The following is a 22,565-nucleotide window of genomic DNA, read 5'->3' on the forward strand; positions in this document are numbered from 1 at the left end:
CATCTTTTAGATATATATAGATTAGTAACGAAATATTTTATATTTATACAAAATTCTTTTTGCCAAAGTTTAACCATGATTAGTAAAAACATAATTGATAAATTTAAAATAATAATGAAAAGTTTATCAAGCACCAAAAGATTTGCAATTGAAAATCTCTCCACAACTACCACCGCGCACCCTTGGTGCAGTGGTCACTTCACAAGTATAAGTGCTTGTGGGGTGTGGGGAGAAATGGTCAGGGTTCAAGTCTCTAGGAGGGAGTTTCACACATATATACACTTAGATTAGACTAGAGTTGAATTTCTATCTTGTATAAACAAAAAAAAAAAAAAAAAATCTCCACAACTCATTGAAAAAAGAAAAAAATAAGGGGGAAAATCTTGGAGACTTGAGAGTAGGTTAGTACAAAATACTTTTAATGTCAATTTAACATAGTTTAGTCAAATGGATGTAAGGGGGAAAATATTTTCTCCCTCATAAACCTTAAGGAAGGAGAGTGTAATTACCCCTATATAGTATATATATAGAAGGAAGTAGTGTCACACAACTCAACCAAAATGTTCCACTTGTTAAGATACCCAAAAATCCTCATGGACCAATACTTATAGCAAATCTTTCAATTTCCCATTGAACTCATCACTTGGCTGTTTTGCAAAATGGGATACAAAAGACTTGAACCCTCGTTGAAAACATTAGAAAGTACCGGTTGCGCCTCTTGGTTACACTAATAAGTTAGAGCATTCACATTGGTGAAGGCAAAAATTTAACTATTTAACTTGCACCTGCAAAAATTAATTAATTAATTTTACTTCTCCATTTTATATCACACTCAACGTAGATATATTTCACAAACATGAATATATAAAAAAACAGTGTTTGTTCAATTGTTTTATACACTTGTGCAGCGCATTTTGTTCGCGTGTTAAGAACGTGAAAAACAGTGCGTAGACACATTTTTAGCCTATGTAAAATGAGTCATTGACGATGAATCTGAATCCTTTGGGCACTACATTAATTGAAAAAAACATCCATGATCAGGTCCGAGCACCAGTACTCTATACATTTCCACATTACAAAACTACCTTACCTTATTCCTGTTCTATCTAATTTCTATGACGCAAAGAACCCAGGGACGACCTTTGCAACATCTGTCTCTCTTTCTCTCTCAGCCCTTCAACCCCTTTTTATGACAACCCATAATTCTTCTTCTTCATCTCTTGTCTTGTCTTGTCTTGTGCCCCTCACCACCTCCTTAGTATCAATCCTTATCTCTCTGTACAACACCAAAACTTTTCCTTTTTTTCTCAATCTCAAAGATTGGACTCTCTGAGTATCAGATTATACAACAAATTTTCAAGGCTCAGACTAAGTAAGTAACATAGGCAAGTGCTTGTTCCATTTCAACCTTAATTTTGTGTAAATAGTTGTTTTTTGAATCATGGGGTTTGACATTTTCTATTGTTGAAGCAGATAATTGTGTCTATTGGATGATGTGAGATCATGGTAAGACCTCTTTTCTAAGTCTTGGTCTTTGTTATATGGCTTTGTTTCTTGTTAGTGCTATCACACATTGAATATTGTTCGTAAAACCAATTGTGGACAATGTACTAAACATTTGAGCGTTGCTTATTGTTGTTTTCCCAATAGTAGTATAGGATTATAGCATAGCTTTAAAAGTATTAAGTAACATAGGCAAGTGCTTGTTCCATTTCAACCTTAATTTTGTGTAAATAGTTGTTTTTTGAATCATGGGGTTTGACATTTTCTATTGTTGAAGCAGATAATTGTGTCTATTGGATGATGTGAGATCATGGTAAGACCTCTTTTCTAAGTCTTGGTCTTTGTTATATGGCTTTGTTTCTTGTTAGTGCTATCACACATTGAATATTGTTCGTAAAACCAATTGTGGACAATGTACTAAACATTTGAGCGTTGCTTATTGTTGTTTTCCCAATAGTAGTATAGGATTATAGCATAGCTTTAAAAGTATTTGACTATTTGTTGGGTTTGTGTTGGAATTTGGGTTTTGATCCTTTAGGTGGACCAAAAAGTGAAAAACAAATCAAGTGATGATTTTTTTTCTTCAATAGTTGGCATATGGTCAGAGTTTATTGATTAGGGGTTTTTCTTATCATAGTATTTTCTCATTGTTTTGGTTTACATAGGTATAGAATCTTATGGGGATCACACCTCATGAGTGGAGGTCACTAGTTTGAATCTTCCCTTGGGGCCAAGACTCACTTATAAAAGAAAAGAAGCCTCTTGATTCGGTAACTTGGCCTATAAATGCAACAGGTGTTGCTAAATTGAATAACTTTCTTGGACATTCTAGTTAGATTATAGAGACTTCATAATATTACTGGAAATAATGTGTGTATTTATTAAGGTTGTTGTTTTTATTCATTGATATTTGAAACTTTGAGAAACTTGATTTTGAGGACATGTAAAAGGTAAAAATTGAAGAGCATTGGTCATGCCAGGTTGTGAAGGATATAATCATCAAGGGAGTTTTCATTGACTTGTTGATGGATAAGGGCTCTAAAGTTGCTCAATACTACTATTAGTCCTTCTAGCTGATTGATACCTCCCCCTTCATTAAGGAGGTCTTAAGTTCTACTTATATGAGGGGAGAGATTTGGGTATGGGGTGGCTACCCCCTGCAGCTGTAACCTTCCATTATTATTTGATTAAAATATACTCAATAATGAGGATCACGCGTCATGTCATTGTGATCTTGATAGTTGTTCTCGAAATAAGCACTTTTGATAGTTACTAGTACTTAGGGAGAAGATTTGATGACCGTATAATTTAGGCAAAGGTATCAAAGTTACATTGTGAAGTTAAGAGACCTTCTCTTGACTTCTGGGGTTTTAGTGGAAGAATTTTAGAATCAATAATTTGGGTTTTGTAGAGTCAACAGTAAACGGTGAAAAAGGAAAGATAGAACTTAGGACTCAGCACTTAGGGTTGCTTGGAGTCGACATCAAGTATGGAAAAAAAAAAGACATAAACATGGGAGTTAGCCCTTAGTGTTACTTGGAGTCAAAACCAAGCAATGAAATAGAGATAAGAACCATTTAGCACCAAGGGTTGTTTGGAGTTAGCATCATGCATTCAAAGGAAATTCCCAATAAAAATTTTATTATTCCATGAGCAAGTTGTCTACAATAGTGAATTATAAGGCCTTCAAATAGGATTCACAGGTTACATCAAGAAAGGAAAGGAATAACTCCATGACCATGTAAGGAAAAGAAATAAATCGTTACCAATTACATAAAAATACAATAATAAAAGCAAATAAATTTTAAAAAAAAAAAAATTCCTTGGCATTCATCTACATCAATCAACATCATTTGTAATCAATTGTGATTCATGTCCAATGGAATCAATCAACATCAATGGGTCAACAGGCATATTTGGTGTTTTCTCTAGTCTTACTCCCAAAATCATCATATATGACTGAAAAAACTGATATTGAAGTCTATATTTTGGGCCATATTGTCCAGCCGACATAGAGTCAACACAAAATGGACCTGTTTTAGGATTTTTATACGTGAGTTTAGGATCAGTCATTTGTTTCGTTAATTGCATTTGTTTGGACTATATATCATTTGAATTTATTGTGTTTAAATCTTTGTGCTGTAAAAAAGTATATTTATGTTATAGAGTAGGACATTGTTTGTGTTACATTAGACTGTCATAGTTTGCATTATTGAATATTTCTGTTAGCTTTTGTGTGACTTTATAAACATATTTCCTCAAGTTATTTTTGATTAAAAATTTTTAAGGTTGTTTATGAGCTAATGAAATGATATTGAAGATAGTTTTTTTTTTTTTTTACTTATTAAAAAAAAAACAGAGAGAGGTTAGGTTTGTTTAAAAGGTTAACATAATTTTGGATCAAATGTCATCTCCCCTACTAGGGAAGTGGAGGGTTAGGTCATGGGTTAAATTCCATGTGGACGTGTGAGTTGTGTATTCACTCAATTAAACAAAGAGTCAAAAGGTCTGGAGTGATTGATATTGAAGGTTGTAAATACTGAAAAGAATTGTGATTTTGGTTAAAAGGAAAGATAAAAAAAGGCAGATCACCCCATTAAGTTTTTGCCAGAAGGAATTGAGTGTGTTGTAGTTCCCCTCTCTCTCTCAACCATTTTCTTTGAGTTTGTTCATACTCGTTGGTGGTGTCAAGCTGCACCACATTTTTCTTTTTGGTAAGTTACACATACACCAATTTGATTTTGAACCCACAATTTTACTCTCTACCCATTATTATGGGAGGAGGAAGGAGCTCATTGGCCAAAGCAGCACCACATTTTATACCCATGACAATACTGTCAATTTTTTGCAATCCCAATTTTTGACTAATTATTAACCTCAACCATCACTAACTCTCTCTTGGTAATGGTTTGTGTTAATGAACTAGTAGTACAAGCACCTTGTAAGAATTAGAAAGGTTGGAGCAATGGGCTGGGTGGCGATCCTTTCAACCCCTTGAGTTTATTATCTCCTTCAATTGTTGGAGTGACATTTTGCAAAGCCCAAACAAACTTGTAAATGAATGTTTTGATTTACTTCCTATTGGCCCAAAAAAACTAATTGATATTGTAGCTGTGGCCTCTTCGTTTTGGAGTATTCCCTTAGATCTTGACTTAAGCAATTATATTCTGTCTACATTATCCATGGCCTTTTCCCTCATGAATGAATTGAGGTTACCAGCAAGTAATGGAGTCACATTACAATGAAGGGGGCAATGGTCCTTGCCTTGTTTTCATTCATAAAGTTAACTTCTTAACTAGGGCTGTAAATGAGTCAAGTTGATTATTAAAAGTTTAGGACTTAATTTAAATTTATTTTGAACACGAGCTGAAATCGAGCTTATCATCAAATTAGATTACATGTTCAAGCTTGATTCATTTTCTTGTCGATTAAACTCAAGCTTGTTCACAAGGTGTTGCAGTCGATTGCTCTCTGCATGTAATAAAGCAATTATTTTTTATTACTGAATGACTGCTTTTCTTTTCTCATCTTTCTAGAAGATTTAGATATTTTGAATTTGAGTTTCCTCATTGAATAAAGTATCTTCACATATTAATAGATAAATAAATAAAATGTGGAGGAAAAGAAGTAAATGATCACTTGATTAAGTTAGTTATATAATAACCATACTCCTTAGCACTTCTGTAATTAGCCACAATCAATTTGCCAAATCATTAATATTAGAATCATTGTTGAAATGCATGGTGCAGTGAGGAAGATGAGAGAGAAAAGAAAAAAAAAAAAAGGCTTTGCTGTACTTCCAGTGCTAAAGAAAGGAGGATAAGAAGTTGGGAGTACTCAATTTGTTCAATGGCAATTCATCAGGGCCTGCTTAAATGCTGTAAGTCAATGACAAGTTTAACTTTAATTCTGATCAATCTCATTTCCAAAGGAAGCAACTAAACTTGCTCTTAAACTAAATTAATCATTCATTGAGGAGGTTGCCTATGAATCCACTATATATCATTCATTACATGGCATGTCATGCAGGGGATGGCTCCACTCCTCTTAGTCAGTGGAATTTTTTTTTTTTTCTTCTTTTTCAACGAAAGCAACTCATTTTTGTTCGTACATTAAGCTAGAAGAATGTTTGAAATCCACATATTATTATCAGTAAATATATGACTTCCACCCCGGTTTCCTGTATGCCAGTAGAACACTTCTTTCATTTCCCCCCTTGTCTCCTGTGGGTTGTGGCTCTCTCTGATGTGGTAATGACATTCATCAGAGAAAGGGGACTTTGTGATGAGGGAGAAGCAATAAGATTTTTATTTAGTATTATTTATGTTTGCAACTCAATTGTATTTATATGTTTTAGGTCCTAGTAGTTTATTAGGCTATTAATATTTTAATTTGGAAGCAAGGTTATTTGTAATAAGGCAATTAGGGTTTCTCAGCCAATTAGAACTGGGGTTTAGCAATTCTTTATAAGCAACCTATTATATTCCTTGAGGAGTTAGTTGATATTTGATGAATGAAAAAAATGCCCATCTAGTCTCTTTTTGGCCTGGTGTTGACTTAAGGTCCACCCTAGGTGCTGACTCCTAATAGTTTTCTCATTTGGTATTGACTCCAAGTAAGGCGTAGGTGCCGACTCCTAGGTCATATCCTTTATTTTTATGTTGTTTTATTTTGTTTTGGTTGTTCTGTGTCACTTTGAGGCTCATTACACCTCAATTAGGGTGGTCTTCTATAATTTGGTTTATGTGTGCATTTAGTGCATGGGCTCATCACACACAAACACATGCATACATTTGTGTACATAGTTTTAGGTCTTGACTCAGGTTGCAAAATGGTGGGGTAGGGTTTGGACAAGTCATAGGTTCAGGTGATGCAAAGACAAACAAATTGTAGGATATTTCTTTTCAAAAAAAAAAAAAAAAATTGTAGGTTTTTATTTTATTTTTTTTGGATAGATAACGAAAAAATTTATTAATAAAAAACAACCAAAAATCAAGAACCAAGATTACAATGATCAAGTAAAACGTGAAGGAAAATAAAAGAAAAATGCGATAGAACCACACTCCAAACAAGGAGAGTATGTAAAAAAAATGACTTATTTAGAGGCTGTTTGGATCATTTTTTTTTCATCACTTAATTTTCATCACTCAATTTCCATCACTCATCACTCTAAAATACCACACCCGTTTGGCACCATTACTCAATATTTTTCACACTGTTTGTGGGTCCCATACCTGTCACTTGGTTAGAGCAAAACTGTTTTGTGGGCCCTACCATTTTCTCTTTTCTCATTTCCCCTCCTTCACCCTTGTTACTCTCCCAAAACACAAACCCGAACCCAGCTTCAACCACAATAACAAAAACAGCAACAGCAACAACAACAACAACAAAATGCGGCCAATCAGACGACTAATTCCACCTCCACCTCAGCCGGCGATGACGACGACGAGCCGATAAAGAACCGATACGGCAACGGTCTTCATCAACGGTCCATAGTCTTCGTCCATCAACCGATATAGAACTGATGCGAGATCTTCGTCCATGGTCTCGGTTGGGACACCACGCCGAAACCCCAACCGTCGTGTTCAAGGAATGGGTATTTTGAAACCCCAAATCCAAATCCAAACCCATCCTTACCCGATCATGGAGTGCAGCTTCAGACCAAAAAATTCTGTGATGAAGAGCAAAAAAAAAAAAAAAAAAAAAAAGAAGAAGAAGAAGAAGAAACCCAGAGACCCGAACCCAGTGAAAGAAGAAGGAAAATAAAGAAGAAGGAAGAACTGAAGATTGAACCCAGTGAAAGAAGAAGAAGAAAAAAAAAAAAAAAACCTAGAAACCCGAACCCAGTCAAAGAAGAAGGAAAAAAAAAAAAAGGAAGAACAATGGAGACCGAACCCAGGAGAAGAAAGAAAGGGAAAAAGAAGGAGACATAGTCAGGAGTTGAGTTGACAAAGTTGTGTAGTGGGTCCCACCATGTGTGTTTAATTACAAAAATGCCATTGAGTTATGAGTTATGGAAACTGAAAACAGTTAAAATGCATTTTTAGTTTCCATAACTCATAACTCAAAAATCAAAGAATTGAGTGATGGAAATAGAATTATGAAAACAGAGTTATCATGCAGCCAAATGGATATTGAGCTATAGGTCTCACCATTTTTAAGATATAAGTTATGGAAACTGAGAATTGAGTTACGGAAACAGGCCATCCAAACAGCCTCTTAATCTCTAGCAATAACTGTTCACATCCCTCAAAGCATCTAGCATTTCTTTCACTCTAAATACACCATCGGAGGTATTAGACTCTTTGATTTCTCAAAGTACCATCGTAAATATAAAGCTAAATTCTTCAGTTGCCCTTGAAATCTTTTTAAGCGTGGCCTATTAGATTACTGGTCCCAGCCTTTTCGTGCAAACATTATTGGTTATTATTGTACTTAAAGAAGGTTGCTTGCACTCAGATTTCTGACAATTTGTCTTTTATGTGTTTCCTTTGGGCTCCATTGACACTAAATATATTACTTGTTATATCAAGAAAAATAAAACTTTGCTGTGGAATGTATTCTTGAATGAATACTTGTCTTCTGGAAGAACCACAAAGAATACAGTTGTTGGACGCGAAATGCCTAGCTTAGACTGTAGATGATTGTATTTTCCTCGGTGGTTTATCAGAATGAAACTCATCGCTAAAAATTTTGATTACTAGGCTCCCTGTTTCTTGTTAGTCTCTGGACCAATTGATTATTGGTCGACATGATGAATTAACTACCTTTCTTTTTCCCCTTTTGTTAGCTTTAATTTTTATAAAAAGTTCATAATCCTTCCATAACAGATTTGATTGATTCTCAAGATTGCCCAGGAATTCATACTTAATCGAAAAAGTGAGTTCAATAATATTGTTTTTTTAGATTTTACCAAAAGGGGGAAAGAAAAGTGATGATGACAGTCTTAGAGGTCACAAATGATGCAAGTTTTAGAGGTTAGTGAAAGTTTTGCGGAAGTAATATAAAACAAAATTTATATTTTCATTTAAAGATCGTTGTACCACACAACCATAGATTCTAAATAGAAAAAATTACGTACTTCTCTTAGCAACCCAAGTGTGTTGTCTCCCAAGGTATTCACGTTTCTCTCTCTGTTTCTTTTTGAGTTTTCAGAAGACTGCATTATCACTAAGTAGTTCTGATGGCCAACCATTGCTATGATTTTTTTTAAATCTTATTATTTATTTATTTTAGACTTCTAAAATCTAAGAGAAAGATTGGACGTGAGATCCTTAGGGATCCTAATCTTCAGCGGTAAGATTCATTAATAACTTTTTGAACGTTATTGACTTATCTTGAAACTCTTTTAAAATATTCCTTAATTTTCTCAACCATATCAAGAAAATATTGAACTTCTACAGATTGCAATAATGTCCATCAACACATTGCAATTGCCCTTGAAGATTAGATAATTACAAATAAGATCCCATTACTTACAATTTTATATCTATGTCCTTCCATCATACTATATTCCCATAAGCCACTAGGACTGGATTAATATCACTGTCATGTCCCCATCTTGTGTAACCCTTAATTTCTTGATTTCATAATTTCTATTGGACTCCAAAATATTTTTGAAAAAACTCTTTAAATATATATATATATATACACACACAATATTATATATATGAAAAACATTTTTGAAAAATGTTACAGGCCGGTTTTGTTTTGAGTCCAACTTCAATATGAAATTAGCTGAATATACTATCTTCTTTAGAGACTAATGGATTCATTGTTGAGCATTTATATATTTTACTTATTAAACACATAACCCAACGTGTCTGTATATAGCCTTTAAAATTGGCATCACTAGTTGACATTGTCTTGTCAAAGTTATGTATATAATAAATAAATATACTTAAACCTCTCATGTTTGAGGACAATAGAAAAATTGTGATAGAACAACTTTTTAATTAACATTGATCACTCCATAAGGTGTCCTTGATTGGATCCAATTTAGTGTATGTACTTGTTACATTACACCCACTTGTTTGCTTAAAGTCACTACTTCAATGATGGAGTAAATCATCCTATCATATGGTAGCACAACAAGTGTAGACTTTAGTGGTAATATTCAATTAATATCCACAGCTCAGAACAATTTAAAAATCTATGAAAAATCATTACTCTTTGTCTTTGGTTCCTTAACCATTAACATGATTTTTTTATAAAGGTGACATCACATGCCACATTTAAATAATAAAATATACCTATAAAAAATATGAATGTGAAAATAAAATTTTATTATCAAATAAAAACGCATAGTATTGTTTTTAAGGGCACATAATTCTAATAGTTAGCATAGCCCACGATACATTGCATATCATAAAATCTTTAGCAACATGTAATTAACATTGAGTATTCTACCCTACCTACCTTGAAACATATTTCGGAAATTTTCTCAATTATTCATGTTCCAAACTCGTCGATAGCTTGGTAGCTCAAGTGCTCAACTAACAGTTCTTGATATTTTCGTTGAAAAATATCTATGATTCAAATCCCTTCACCCCATTTTAACTATTGAATTATTAAAAAAATAGTTATTTTGTGAATTTAAATATAACTACTAAGCCTTTAGTGGGCCTTGCATGACTGCATTAGCATTAAGTATTGTCTTTTTTTGGGGGGAAGGGTTGGTTGTGTTATGTTATGTTATGACTCTTGACTCTTTATTCTTCTTCTTCTTCCTCCCTTTTTCTTTTTTTTTTTGTTTTTTTTTTTGGTGTGCTAGATCTTGACTCTTTATTCATGGCCGACTAGGTGTGGAAAAAATATATGTGAAGAAGAGTGTAATATTTTTTTTCCTGTGATGTGACATTGGCTGGTGTACAAAACTTTCCTTGAAAGTGGTCGAATATTAAATATAGAGCCTGTTTTCCCGCTTTAAAGTGCTTCCAACGATAAAAGTTGTTAGGTCTAGACACTTTTGACTTTCATGAAAGCACAACGTATTTTATTTTTCTCACCTTCTGTCTCTCTTGAAGAAGGGGGTGTTTGTTAGGTAAGTTCAAAACAACTTTATATAATATTTTACATATTTTTTATATCTGTACGTATATCAAATATACTCAAACAATATTACTTTAACTTTTCTACCAAACACCCCCACTAATCATAACCAATAAGCTTTTCCTTAGTAAATCTATTCCTCCATGTAAAACACAATTTTTATTCGCAATAATTAAAAAAAAAACAACAAATATTTGTTTCTTTTGCTATTTTGCATCAAACCTAAATTTTTATTTTAGTTGAAAACTAACTTATTCGTTAGTTAGCAAATTTTTACTAATTCTTATCTAAATTTATTTCATACATTACTTTTTTTTTTTAATCTTACCACTAACATTCTGCCACGATAACAAATTTCAAATTTTGTGTAACTATATCCACATAGTATCATTAAATGTAAATATGATAGCTATTTATGAATCTAGATGGGCACTACATAAATGCATAGCTGGATCCCCAGTCCATCCCTTTCCTCTGCTTGTATTTTTTTTCATTCTTTGTCTATTCTATTTTAGGGAGGCAAAGGACAGAGACTGGTTCAACCTGCAACATAGAAACTAGAGTATAGAGTAGGTGCCAAATTGCCATTTCAAGCTTCCTATATTTCTAGTTATGCTGTTATGCTAGTACCACAACTTGTGGTACAACTCGCTCATGTAATAAGTTGTAAGTGATAGAAGGGTGTATTTACATGGACCTCACATCACTCTTCTACTACTCATAACTTGCCATGTGGGCGAGTTGTGGCACCAACATAACTCATTTTTCTGTTTGTTATTTGGATGGTATTGCCTCCAAATTTTTTACCCACTATTACATATCAATTTTTTAAAAAAAGAAAAAGAAAAAATCTTGGATAGTTAATTTTTTTTTGGTATGTGTTGGTAAGCTAAGCTGTAAAGGCTGTAACGGTTGTATAATATGATACGGCTATTCTCCTATTGGTCATGTGTTTATTTGGCGTAGCAAGCATTAAATTATTTAAACTTTTTTTTACCCTTTCAAGATTTTACAACTGTATATACCATATAGTGTCGACTAGCCCCATTTTACCACCCCGATTTTACTGCAGCTATACTCGCCGCTTTTCAGTTTTCACCCCTCACATTTATTAAAAAAATATTAATAGCCTTTTTTTTCCACTTCTCAAAAAGACCAAAAACCCCATCCTCAAATCCCCATATTCCCTCTCTTTTTTCTTCTACTCTACACTCCTTTGTGGGTCCCAACCTGCCACGCCATCACATCAGGTCCATTTTTGTCATTTCACTCACGTTAATAAATCCACAAAAATATCCACAATTCTCACACACACACTTATACACACACAAACACTCTCTCTCTCTCTCTAAAGCTGAATCTCTCTCTTGGTGGGTCTTTGGAGCCATCGAACCAAATTTCGGACTTCTTTATAATATATATTTCAAAAAAGATCAGGACCGTCCTTTCACCCAATCCAACGGCCCATATTAGTCGGCGTAGTTGTTAGTGGTTACCCAATCTCTCTTCCCTCCTTTGTGGTTTTTATCATAAACCCTAGCCGATACTCTCTCACTCTCTCTCTCTCCCTCACATAAACTTCGTGAACCGCCATAACTCTCCGATCTTCGATCTCTCTCTCTCTCTCTCTCTCTCTCTCTCTCAGATCTTAGGCTTTTAGATATTTCTTTATTTATTTTTTTAAATATAAATTATTTGTGTAATATTTTATCTTCTTGTTGTTATAGAGTTATAGAATTAGATGTATCTTTTTTTTTTTTTTTTTTGTAAAATCTGAGTTGATCGGAAATATAAATTATTTGTGTAATATTTTATCTTCTTGTTGTTATAGAGTTATAGAATTAGATGTATCTTTTTTTTTTTTTTTTTTGTAAAATCTGAGTTGATCGGAACCCGATTCGTGAAACGGTTCTCTGTATCGTAGTGTTTTTTTCTTCTTCTTTCTATTTAGTGTTTGTTTGTTTGTTAGTTATCCTTTTTTTTTTTGAACTATTTGGGTCCGGATCCGAGTCCGATCCGAAACCGAGTTGGTGAGTCCGAGTCTGAGAAATCTCTCTGTGGTGGTTTCGGTTCATGGAATCGGCGAGTCTCTAGGCTTTTCTCTCTCCGCTATTTCCGTACGCGTTTTCTTTCGTTTTTGGCAAGTTGTTCAGTATGCGCTGAAAGAGTTGAAGAGTCCGAGTCCGAGTCCGAGTCCCAGTCCGAGTCGGGTTTGTTTTTTGTGTTTGTTTTTACTGAGTCAACTCGGAGGGAGACTCAGCGAGTCGAGAGAATCGGATTTGTAATCGAGCCACGACTCGTGCCGATTCGATAGGGAACCGAACGGCAATGCCGTCGGTAGGGATGCGGCGGACTACGAGGGTGTTTAATGTCGTGAATGTGGGGAAAGACGGCGGCAGGGTTCTCCGGTCAGGTCGCCGCCTTTGGCCCGAATCGAGCGACTCCTCTAAGGTCAGGAGAGGCAGCGGCGGAGGCGGAAGCGGCGGTGAAGAGTGGTTCAAAATGACCAATAACTCCCCAAACAACAGCGCCGCCCTCGCCTTCAAGCAGACCTCCTCCTGGTCCCACGGCGGCGACGTCAAGAGAGTAGTCGCCGCGCCAAATGCATTTGTCACCGATGAGGCGGCAGCAGCAGCAGCAGGCGCCGCCCTTGATTGCAAAATCGAGAAGCCAAAGAAGAGGAGCAGAAAGGCGGTGAAGGTTGAGGAGAGTGTGGATAAGATGTTTGGGGTTGTGTACAGCAGAAAGAGGAGGAGAAATTCGGACAATGATAAGATGTATGGGATTCGATTCGCCCGGAGGCAGCGGAGGAAGGCTGACGATGGTAGCGAGGAGTGGGTGATTCCGCGTCCCAAGCTTTCTGTTGCTGTTGTGGGTAGTGGGAGCGATGATGCTGATGGGTTTGTAGCGAGGTTTTTGTGTTCGGTTTTGAGTTACATGAGGAGGGCAAGGCTGACATTGTCTCAGCTTTTGAAATTCTTGTGCACAGAGCCGATTGCAGGCGTCTATGCTTCGCGGGGAATCCAATTCTCGAGGGTAAGTAGTTGCTCTGATTCTGATTCCAATAGGGAAAACTTGAATTAATGTTGGTTTATTTTTGTTCTTTCAATTGTTACAAGACATGGGCAGTTTCAAGTTTCAACTTTTCATGAAGAAAATTAACTGAACTGCATTCTTGTTAATAGTTGGTAATAATTGTGAACTATTCAATTTTGTATTCATTATCATGGTAATAGTACTACTGTTCAAAAAAAGAATTATAGTAATAGTAGGTTAAGTTGATGGGGAATCTGATTTGAATAATGTTATTATGCTTTTGTCATTTACTTTTATAAAGTTGAGAATTTGATTTGAATTATGTGTTTTAGGCTTATTTGTTTTGTTTTTTTTTTTTTTTTTTTTTAATATGTTCTTTCAGGATCCTCCCACCACTAGTGTCTCTGGAATATGCAAATTTTTTGGGACCTTGGAGCATATACCCATGTTTTCTGTGGATTTTTCTGCAGTTCCTCGTTGTTTCATGTACATGTATTACGGGATGTTTCTGAGGTTTGAGTGTCGGAATGTTGTCATTGTAAATAAGTTGATTAGTATGGACACAGATTCCGACACAATGACTGACAGTGAAGAAGATGAGAGTGAAGAACAACACCATTTGATCATCACTTCTGACAGAGATGTGCCTGAAGGTGTCCCCCCTGCGAGAGATTCTTCGGAAAACAAAAGCATTCTGCATGAAGTTCATAACACTGAGAACAGGTCGATCTTACATCCGTCTGTTCGAGCTTCAAAATTAGCTGGTCGAACCGCACAATACAGAAATGGTTTAAATTCTCGTGGTATTCGGAAGAGGAGAAGCTCAACGAGGAGGAGGAGGAGTGCTAGAAATCCTTTAATGGTGGGTATGCACAAATCTGGTGGAGCCCTAGCTTCCGATGTAATCAATAGTAGGAGAAATGGCTCACCTTTCTCTTCTGTGGTGACTAATGGTAAGTGTAGGAGTTCAGTTCGTATTGCCTCTGCACGACAAGATAAAGAAGTGAGTTCTACCACGTTGGGATCCACACGTGAGATAGATCCATCTTCCTGCTCCGCAAATATATTGGTGATTGAGTCAGACAGGTGTTACCGGGAAGAAGGGCTGAATGTCATGTTAGAAGTCTCTTCTTCAAGGGAGTGGGTTTTTGTAGTCAAGAAAGATGGATTGACAAGATATACCCAAAAGGTTGAAAAAATTATGAAGCCCTATTCTTGCAATCGTTTCACCAATGCAGTAATATGGAATTTGGATAATGGTTGGAAGCTAGAGTTTCCCATTCGACAGGACTGGTTTATTTTCAAGGATCTTTACAAGGAATGTTCAGACCGTAATGGTATGGCTCCAACTGTTAAGAACATCCCTGTGCCTGGGGTTTTGGAAGTCTTAGACTATGGGGATAGAAATGATACTCCCTTTTGCAGACCAAATTCATACATCTCTACAGAATATGATGAAGTGTCTAGAGCTTTAGCAAGGAGGACGGCAAATTATGACATGGATTCTGAAGATGAGTTGTGGCTAGAGAAATTCAATAATGAATCTTTTACACAGAATGAGCTTCATCAGCATGTTTCTGAGAATAATTTTGAGTTAATGGTTGATGCATTTGAGAAGGCTAATTATTGTAGTCCAGAAGATTTCCCTGACGAGAAAGCAGCTGCTAATCTTTGTCTAGATCTGGCTAGGAGTGAAGTAGTAGTAGCTGTGTATAATTACTGGATGAAGAAACGGAAGCAAAAGCGCTCAGCGCTGGTTAGGTGTTTTCAGGTAAAAGCGCCATTATGTTTAAGATATCTCATTTCATATTGGCAATGTGTTACTTTCTCAAAAGATTGCCAGTGTTTATTTTATTTATTTGTGCTTTGGGCATGGGTTATATTATTTGTTGGTTAGATTTGTAGAATCAGTGTTTCTGTTTGTACCATTTTACTGTAGTATAATGTTATATAAGTTTTTCTTTAATGATTCAATTTCTTATTCTCTCTCTCTCTCTCTTTGTGGGTTGATGCGTGATTCAAGCTTATGTTGTAATCCTGATAAAAAAAGGGTCCAGTTCTGGCTTGGATTGAAGTTGAGCTTCTGATAGCAGAATGTAATAAAATTTTTATTTTTATTTTTAAATTTTATTTTATTCATTTTTGTAGAATGTTAAGAGGATCATAAAATGGAGATATGTTTGAAAGAGTGTAAAATATCATTTTGTTCAGATAATTCTTAACCATCTCTTCCTTATTTGATGTTTTTGCAAACAAATATTGCATGATAGTTGAATAAGGGACATGTGAGATGCTTAATCTTCTGTACCATCTTTCATTTGAAATGTGTTCTGGAAAAAAACAGTATTGAACTTCCTCAATTCCTGCTCTCCTGTGGTCCCATGAACTTGGTCCACTGATATAGCAAATGGATGTTGCATATGCTACTAGAGTGCTTTGCACTTGAAGGAGCCTATGTGTATCAACCAGGGATATTTGAAATTCTTATATTCATTTAATAGTGTAATTCATAGAGATGATCTGCCCTTTGCTTGCCACCCCCCCTTACCTTCCATCTCTCTTCTTCATCCCTTCTTTGTGGTGTACATATGCCAATTTGGGCTTACAAATTTCTGTTGAATTGTTATTTGATCAGTGTAAATGATTTTTCTATACAGGGTCATCAACCCAAGAGGGCTCCAGTGATCCCTAAGCCATTTTTACGAAAGAGAAGATCATTAAAACGACAGCCGAGCCAAGTTGGAAGAGGCAAACAGCCGTATATCTTGCAAGGTAATTGATACAATTTTAAGTTTTAACATTCCTGTACCTGATACCTGGTTAAATTTGGGATTCAATATTGAGGTGATGAGACAAAATTAGGGTGTTGAACTAGGATTACTTTTGGGTCCCACATCACTATTCGCACTTTTAAAAATTATTTTGCTACAGCGTTTTCAGCGATAAGTTTTTAGTTTTCAGCAAATAAGCGATATCCAAACACGCCCTTAGACATATCTGCTGTTTAGAATTTTTTGTAAGTGCAGTTGTATGTTATATTGTTAGTGATGCTATAAAAAAAAAATTTATTCTAATTTTAATTATGTTAAAATTTGAGAAAATAGGATTTAAAATATTCTGGTTAATAAAATTTCTCAATCTTGTGGTGGTTAATTGATTGTTATTCAAAAATGGTCTCACTGAAAGTGTATTGATTGTTTTGGCTAATGTAATTAGAGTTGTGAACCTTGATCAAATTGCCCGAAACGCTTTATTGTGATTTGTGACTTAGCGAATTGTTCTGTTTTTGGTGGGAAACCAATAGCAAGGCTTCATTTCCATGTTCTTGGGTTTTGTCTGGTTCCGATTGATATAGCTTTTTGGCCTTTCCTGTTAATTTGTATTTTGGACTTTCATTATGCTAAATTTTAAGCTTTTGAATTAATCTAAAACCAAGTCAACATATATGGATGTAACTCGTGCCAACTGGTTTGCAAAATCTTCAGTCCTCTCCTGGATGTGATATTGTAATCGGTAGTGTTGAAATAATCATATTAAAACTTAAAAAGTGAAAACTGAGTTTTACTGTGCATGTCTTTTTGTAACCATCTGCACTGTACTTGTGTTACATGTTTTGTCCTAACAACTGTATTCTGTCTTCTATTGATGTGCAGCAATGGCAGCTGAACAAGATGCTTTGGAAGAAAAGAATGCCATGCTTAAAGTTCAAGAAGCTAATGCATCAGCAAACAGATCTGTGGAATTTGCTATTCTCAAACGTAAAAGGGCTCAATTTCTTATGGAAAATGCAGATTTAGCAACTTACAGAGCCATGATGGCAATTCGAATTGCCGAAGCAGCACGAGTTGCGGAATCACCAGATGCTGCAAGTTGTTTTCTTGACTGATGGGTGTAGGTTTTCCCGAGGGATGGGCATGGCGATTTTTTTTAAATTTTATTACATGAAAGATTGCAGTACAGCCCTGCGGCTGTTTTTGGAAGTCGTCAGAAAGACTACCCTTGAAAGATTGTAATTTTGTATAGATTTTGATTGACTGTACATTCTGTATTATTATAAGTTCACACCAATCGTGTACAAGGAGGTTTAGTTGATTTCCTTAAGGAAAAAAAGAAAAAGTAAAAAAAAAAAGAAATACATGAAAAAATTTAAGCCCTCAGTCATGCTGATGCTTAGAGACGCTCTTCAAGAATATGTTTTATTTTTTAGCTTGTCTTTAGAGGTATGGTTCATTTTCTGTTCATATTGGTTGCAGTTGTTTGTGTTTGGTATCTAAACCAATTCTTTTAACCAAAACTGCATTTGGGTTTCTGATTATGTAGGTAATTGAAGTTGAAAACTGGATAGAATAAAAGGGTGGTCATAAGAAACATTCATTTGGTGAAATTTGTCAAAATGGCATTCTATTTTTGGGACTGAAACTAAAAGTTTTATGTATTACTACTGCCTGCTATCTGCAACTGGAGTGGCTGTCCAGTCTTGCAAAATATGGATCAAATCCCTCTTATTTTGACAGCAAAACCCTTTTGATATGTAGACTTGAAAAATAAATTGACATATTTGGTACAGTGCACTGATTGGGTGATCACGAGAAGGCCATGATTCATGAACGCTCAGGATGTGACCGCTCATGCCTGCTCCTTGCTCGTTTTATAGTTCGTTTAATTTGCTGATTGTGGACCCATGCTCCTAGACCTCACTTGTGAAAACAATAGCCTTTTCCAGCTTCTGTGTTTACCAACTAGCCCAATATATAAGTGCTCGGTCTTCAACAGCCCTTTTGTAAATAATTTAAAAAAAAAAAAAATAGTTTCATATATATTAGTGTCATCTTTGTGCAGTGTATGATAAAGCTTGATAATATATATATATATATATATATGATACATAATTAATTAATAAGTATTAAAATAAGAAGTCAAATTAGCTCTTTTTGTAACTCTAAAAACTAAATTAAAAAAAAATATACCTTTCGATAATTTACATGTCAACATTAAAGAAGTCAAAAAAGAAGAATTACTAGTCTCTAACCTGTATAATGCACAAAATGTTCAACAAAACATATTTATATATATTATTCATTTAAATCATAAGAACTATAAAAATATATAAACATTAATAAATAAAGAGTATAATTAGAGAATTCTTAGAAATTAACCTACCTAATATAATTATAATTTTTTAAGACAATAAAATGTGATTAAATTCGAATTTCTATGGTGTTGGCTTACTTTGTCATAAAAGGCTTGCATTATAATTAATTTATACCAATATAGTTTAATACTATTATTTAACTCTAAAAACCAAATTTGTAGAAATGATTTAAAAAAATGTAGGCTTTTAAATTCTTATGTGACAACATTAGGAAAAATTCATAATAGTAATTTTTTTTTTCATTTTTATAATAATATGATGCTCAAAAGGTTTATTGAAAAATATTTATAGATAGTATATATTTAAATATTTATTAAGAAATAAAAAATGAAAAAAATGAAAAATTGTAGAAAATATGCAATGCAATTAATTAGAATTTGTTTAGAAAATATTTAACGCAATTTAACTAGAGTTTGTTTTGTGTTGGGTTTCTTTATTCTAACAAAAGAATGTGAAAATATGTGAAGAACTTTATGTGTCAACATAGAAAAAGTCAAACAGCAAAAATCAAAGGATCTATTTTATATATACTAATTGTGGACCGCGAAGCTTAGGTGTACATATGTATAATCTATAATGTAATTATTTTTGTAAAGGGATATAATATATAATATGTATGTTAACTAATACATATATGCATTTTGATTTGATTTTTTTTTTTTGGGTAGTTTGCATAAATGTTAAGCAGTTAAACATAATGTATTTTGCATTTAAGCATAATTAATCAAAAAGTTATAAAATAATCATAGTGGTGGAACGTTTTATTTATTTATTTATTTTAATTTTTAAATATTATTATTATTTTTTTTGTTGAGTTCTATTTGAAATTTTTTTACTTAACTCTACCATAATCAGTTTATTAATTTTTTTTGGTTATATTTTTGTTTTTTTGTAGTTGATTAAGAATAAATAAAAGTAATAAGTTTTCATCCTAACCCCATCTACATCAATATATATATAAAAGCAGAGACCTCATGCAAGAACACATGAGATTCTACCATGTGGCACTCTAAATGAGCTCTTTGCAATCCTCTTTATTATGAAACGATGTTTTCCAACCTCAAAAATTAAAACAATGCAGCTTTTATGTTTAGCACTTATTGTTTCATAAAAAATCAATTCACTTCTTCCTCTCTTCTAACTCTTCACTTCTTTCCATTACAAAAAACAAAGACTCTTCACTTCTTCCGGACAAAAAAAAAACTTTCACTTCCCCGTTCAAATTTAAATGCACACTGTGGATAAGCACCTGGCAATGTGAGACCAAGCTTTGCACTATTACAACTTTACAATAATAATATACTTTCCAAGTAATTTCCGTTGAGATCAAACCCATCTTAAATTTTTTAAATTTCATTCATTCTCTCTCTTAACTCTTCAGTTCTTTCTCTGTCTCTTAACTCTTCACTTCTTCTAGCAAAAAGAAAAACAAAAAACTCTTTCACTTCCCCTTTCAATTAAACGCACACTACACGTACCTGTTTCTTTTGAAAATTATATATTGATGGATCAACAATTCCTCTATGAGTTCATGGACCAAAGCTCCTTTCTTAGTGTCTGTACATAAATATTTATTGCCAACTCTCTCTCTCTCTCTTTTTCTTTCTTTCAATTGTTTTTTTCCAAAATTTTATTTGGGATACTGAGTTTGCGGTTTGCAATATTTGAGGGAAGACAGACTTAGGGAGATTGAAGCTTCAACTTTACCTACTTTGGCCAGGGACTAAAGTCACTAAACCAAAGGAGAAAAAGCCACCGGCCCCTAATTTATCAAACCCTTCTTCAGTATCTAAGAGTTACAAAATACTAATAGTCAATTTGTTCATTCTTTGATGTTGTTTGGTAATGGGTTTTTGATAATCAAACTAGATGGTGGTTTGTTTCCTTTCATTTGAACTATTTTTTGGTTGAGATTTTTACTGAGCCACACCGTTTTTGTAATTTATGATTTGGCTTTTGGTGAGTGATTTAAATATGTTACATGAGGATGTGATTAAGAAAATTAGTTGAATTGGGTACTGTTTAGACCCTAATGCAAAGACAGGTTGAGTAAATAATCTGGTTTTGTTGGGCAGGTAGAAAGATCAATGAGGAAGAAGCTTAATCAATAAATCAAGCTACTCCATGCCACATGTAGTCGGAGCACAAACTCATGTATCTATATGGATTGGGTCACATTCAAAGCACCAATGGAGGCAAAACTTTTGTGGGATTTGAAGTGCAAAGAGCCCAAGAGTAATTATATATTTTATTTTGAATCCATAGTGTTTGATAAAATGCTTGACAAAAAATTTATAATTTTTATTTGGTTGTATGATGTAGCAGCCTATATAATTGACATGAGTGAAACAAATTAAATTAGCTACGGGTAAGAAAGTTGTTATTATTTTTAGGTGAATAATTTTCTTTTACCTATTAAGAGGTTAAGTATTATTTGGTAGCAAAGTTTTAAAATAATCACCACAATCTACACATATTCTATGTCCTACTAAATGATAGAAACTCAATTGTTAAAAATAAGAACAAAGAAAGAAACAATAGAATAGCAAAGGTACAAATTAAGAACTAAGTGGGCAGAAAAAATTATGTGGTGTCTTCATTATTTGAAGGTTAGCCTAGAATCTATATAAACTCAAAATGGTATTAAAAAATTCTTAAATATATTATACTGGTACACCTTTGTTAAAAAATTGTGAAATGTGTTGAATCATGTCTACCTCAACCATCATTGAAACTATTTGCTTTATTTATTTATTTATTTATTTATTGATCAAGTATCATGTACGGCTGTCCACAAGAGCCTTGACAATATCAAAGTGTGTTTGTTGCTTTGCTTAGACATGAATCACTATGCAACCTTAGCACTGCTATAGTTAAAATATTATTGAAGATGCTTCATAAGATCAATGCCTTAGTTAGACATTTTGTATGACAAGGGATAGGTTGAAGGAGTTTGATATGCATAATGTATGCTTGCAATTAATTGCTTTACGATCAACTAATGGTATGCAACAAAATATGCCTACATGCTCCGAAGTTTCTACTATAATTGTATGTGATTTTAGCAATGAAAATATCCACCATTTATGCTATAATATATGTACAAAAATTTCAAAAACCATTTTACATAAAAGCTTATAGCATTATCCGCGCAACGCGCGGGCAACCTTCTAGTTTTCTTAAATGATAGATCTAGAAATCACTAATCACACACAAGCACAATGTTATTCAAATTGTTTGAACTTGACTATATTAGATTGGATTGTTTGAGTGTGTGTTGTGTGGGAATGTGTTGTGTACCACTTTAAGTGTTTATTAGGTGGATCTTAGGTTTATATTTTTTTTCGAGAAGCCTCGATTGCAAATTGACTAATCCTTTAATGGTGTAACTACACCAAAATAAGTTTATTACATCAAGTGTTAATACAACAAAATTAGTATAGTGGTATTAGACATAATATCACATCTAAAATTAAAAGTTGTTGCAATAGTAACTTAAAAATAGTAAATTATTACATTAACAATAATTAGTTGTATTAATTTATAATTTTCAGTTGCAATAGAGATTTTAATACTAAATTGAATTTAGAAATTTTTTGCAATAACTTGAATTGAAGAAATCAAATTTTTTTAATAACTTAAATTGAAGAAACCATTGTAATAACTTGATACCAATTATATATTTTGTACTTCTCTCTAAATTTCAAAATTTTTTAAAAATCTCATTGTTGTTGCTGCCACTACCACTCTCGACCACCATCATCGCATGGACCAAGTCTCAAACCAGTCACCATTGGCGCCACCCACAAGCCACCGTTGTGGT

General features: G+C 33.9%; 1 protein-coding gene and 1 long non-coding RNA gene across 2 annotated transcripts; both read left to right on the forward strand.

The window, feature by feature from the left end:
• Positions 1–916: 916 nt before the first annotated feature.
• LOC136066159 (uncharacterized) lies at positions 917–12,336 on the forward strand. The gene is made up of 4 exons (XR_010627623.1): positions 917–1,372; positions 1,474–1,506; positions 5,253–5,383; positions 11,070–12,336. It is a non-coding gene; the product is annotated as an uncharacterized LOC136066159 (long non-coding RNA).
• Positions 12,337–12,382: 46 nt separating this feature from the next.
• Positions 12,383–17,831, forward strand: LOC112035863 (uncharacterized). The gene is made up of 4 exons (XM_024068696.2): positions 12,383–13,590; positions 13,973–15,361; positions 16,248–16,362; positions 17,244–17,831. The coding sequence occupies exons 1-4, from the start codon at positions 12,883–12,885 to the stop codon at positions 17,474–17,476; spliced, it is 2,445 nt and encodes an 814-aa protein (XP_023924464.1). The 5' UTR covers positions 12,383–12,882; the 3' UTR covers positions 17,477–17,831.
• Positions 17,832–22,565: the final 4,734 nt, after the last annotated feature.

Source organism: Quercus suber, unplaced genomic scaffold (assembly GCF_002906115.3).
Source record: "Quercus suber isolate HL8 unplaced genomic scaffold, Cork oak 2.0 scaffold_123B, whole genome shotgun sequence".
In the NCBI taxonomy this organism is placed as follows: Eukaryota; Viridiplantae; Streptophyta; class Magnoliopsida; order Fagales; family Fagaceae; genus Quercus; species Quercus suber.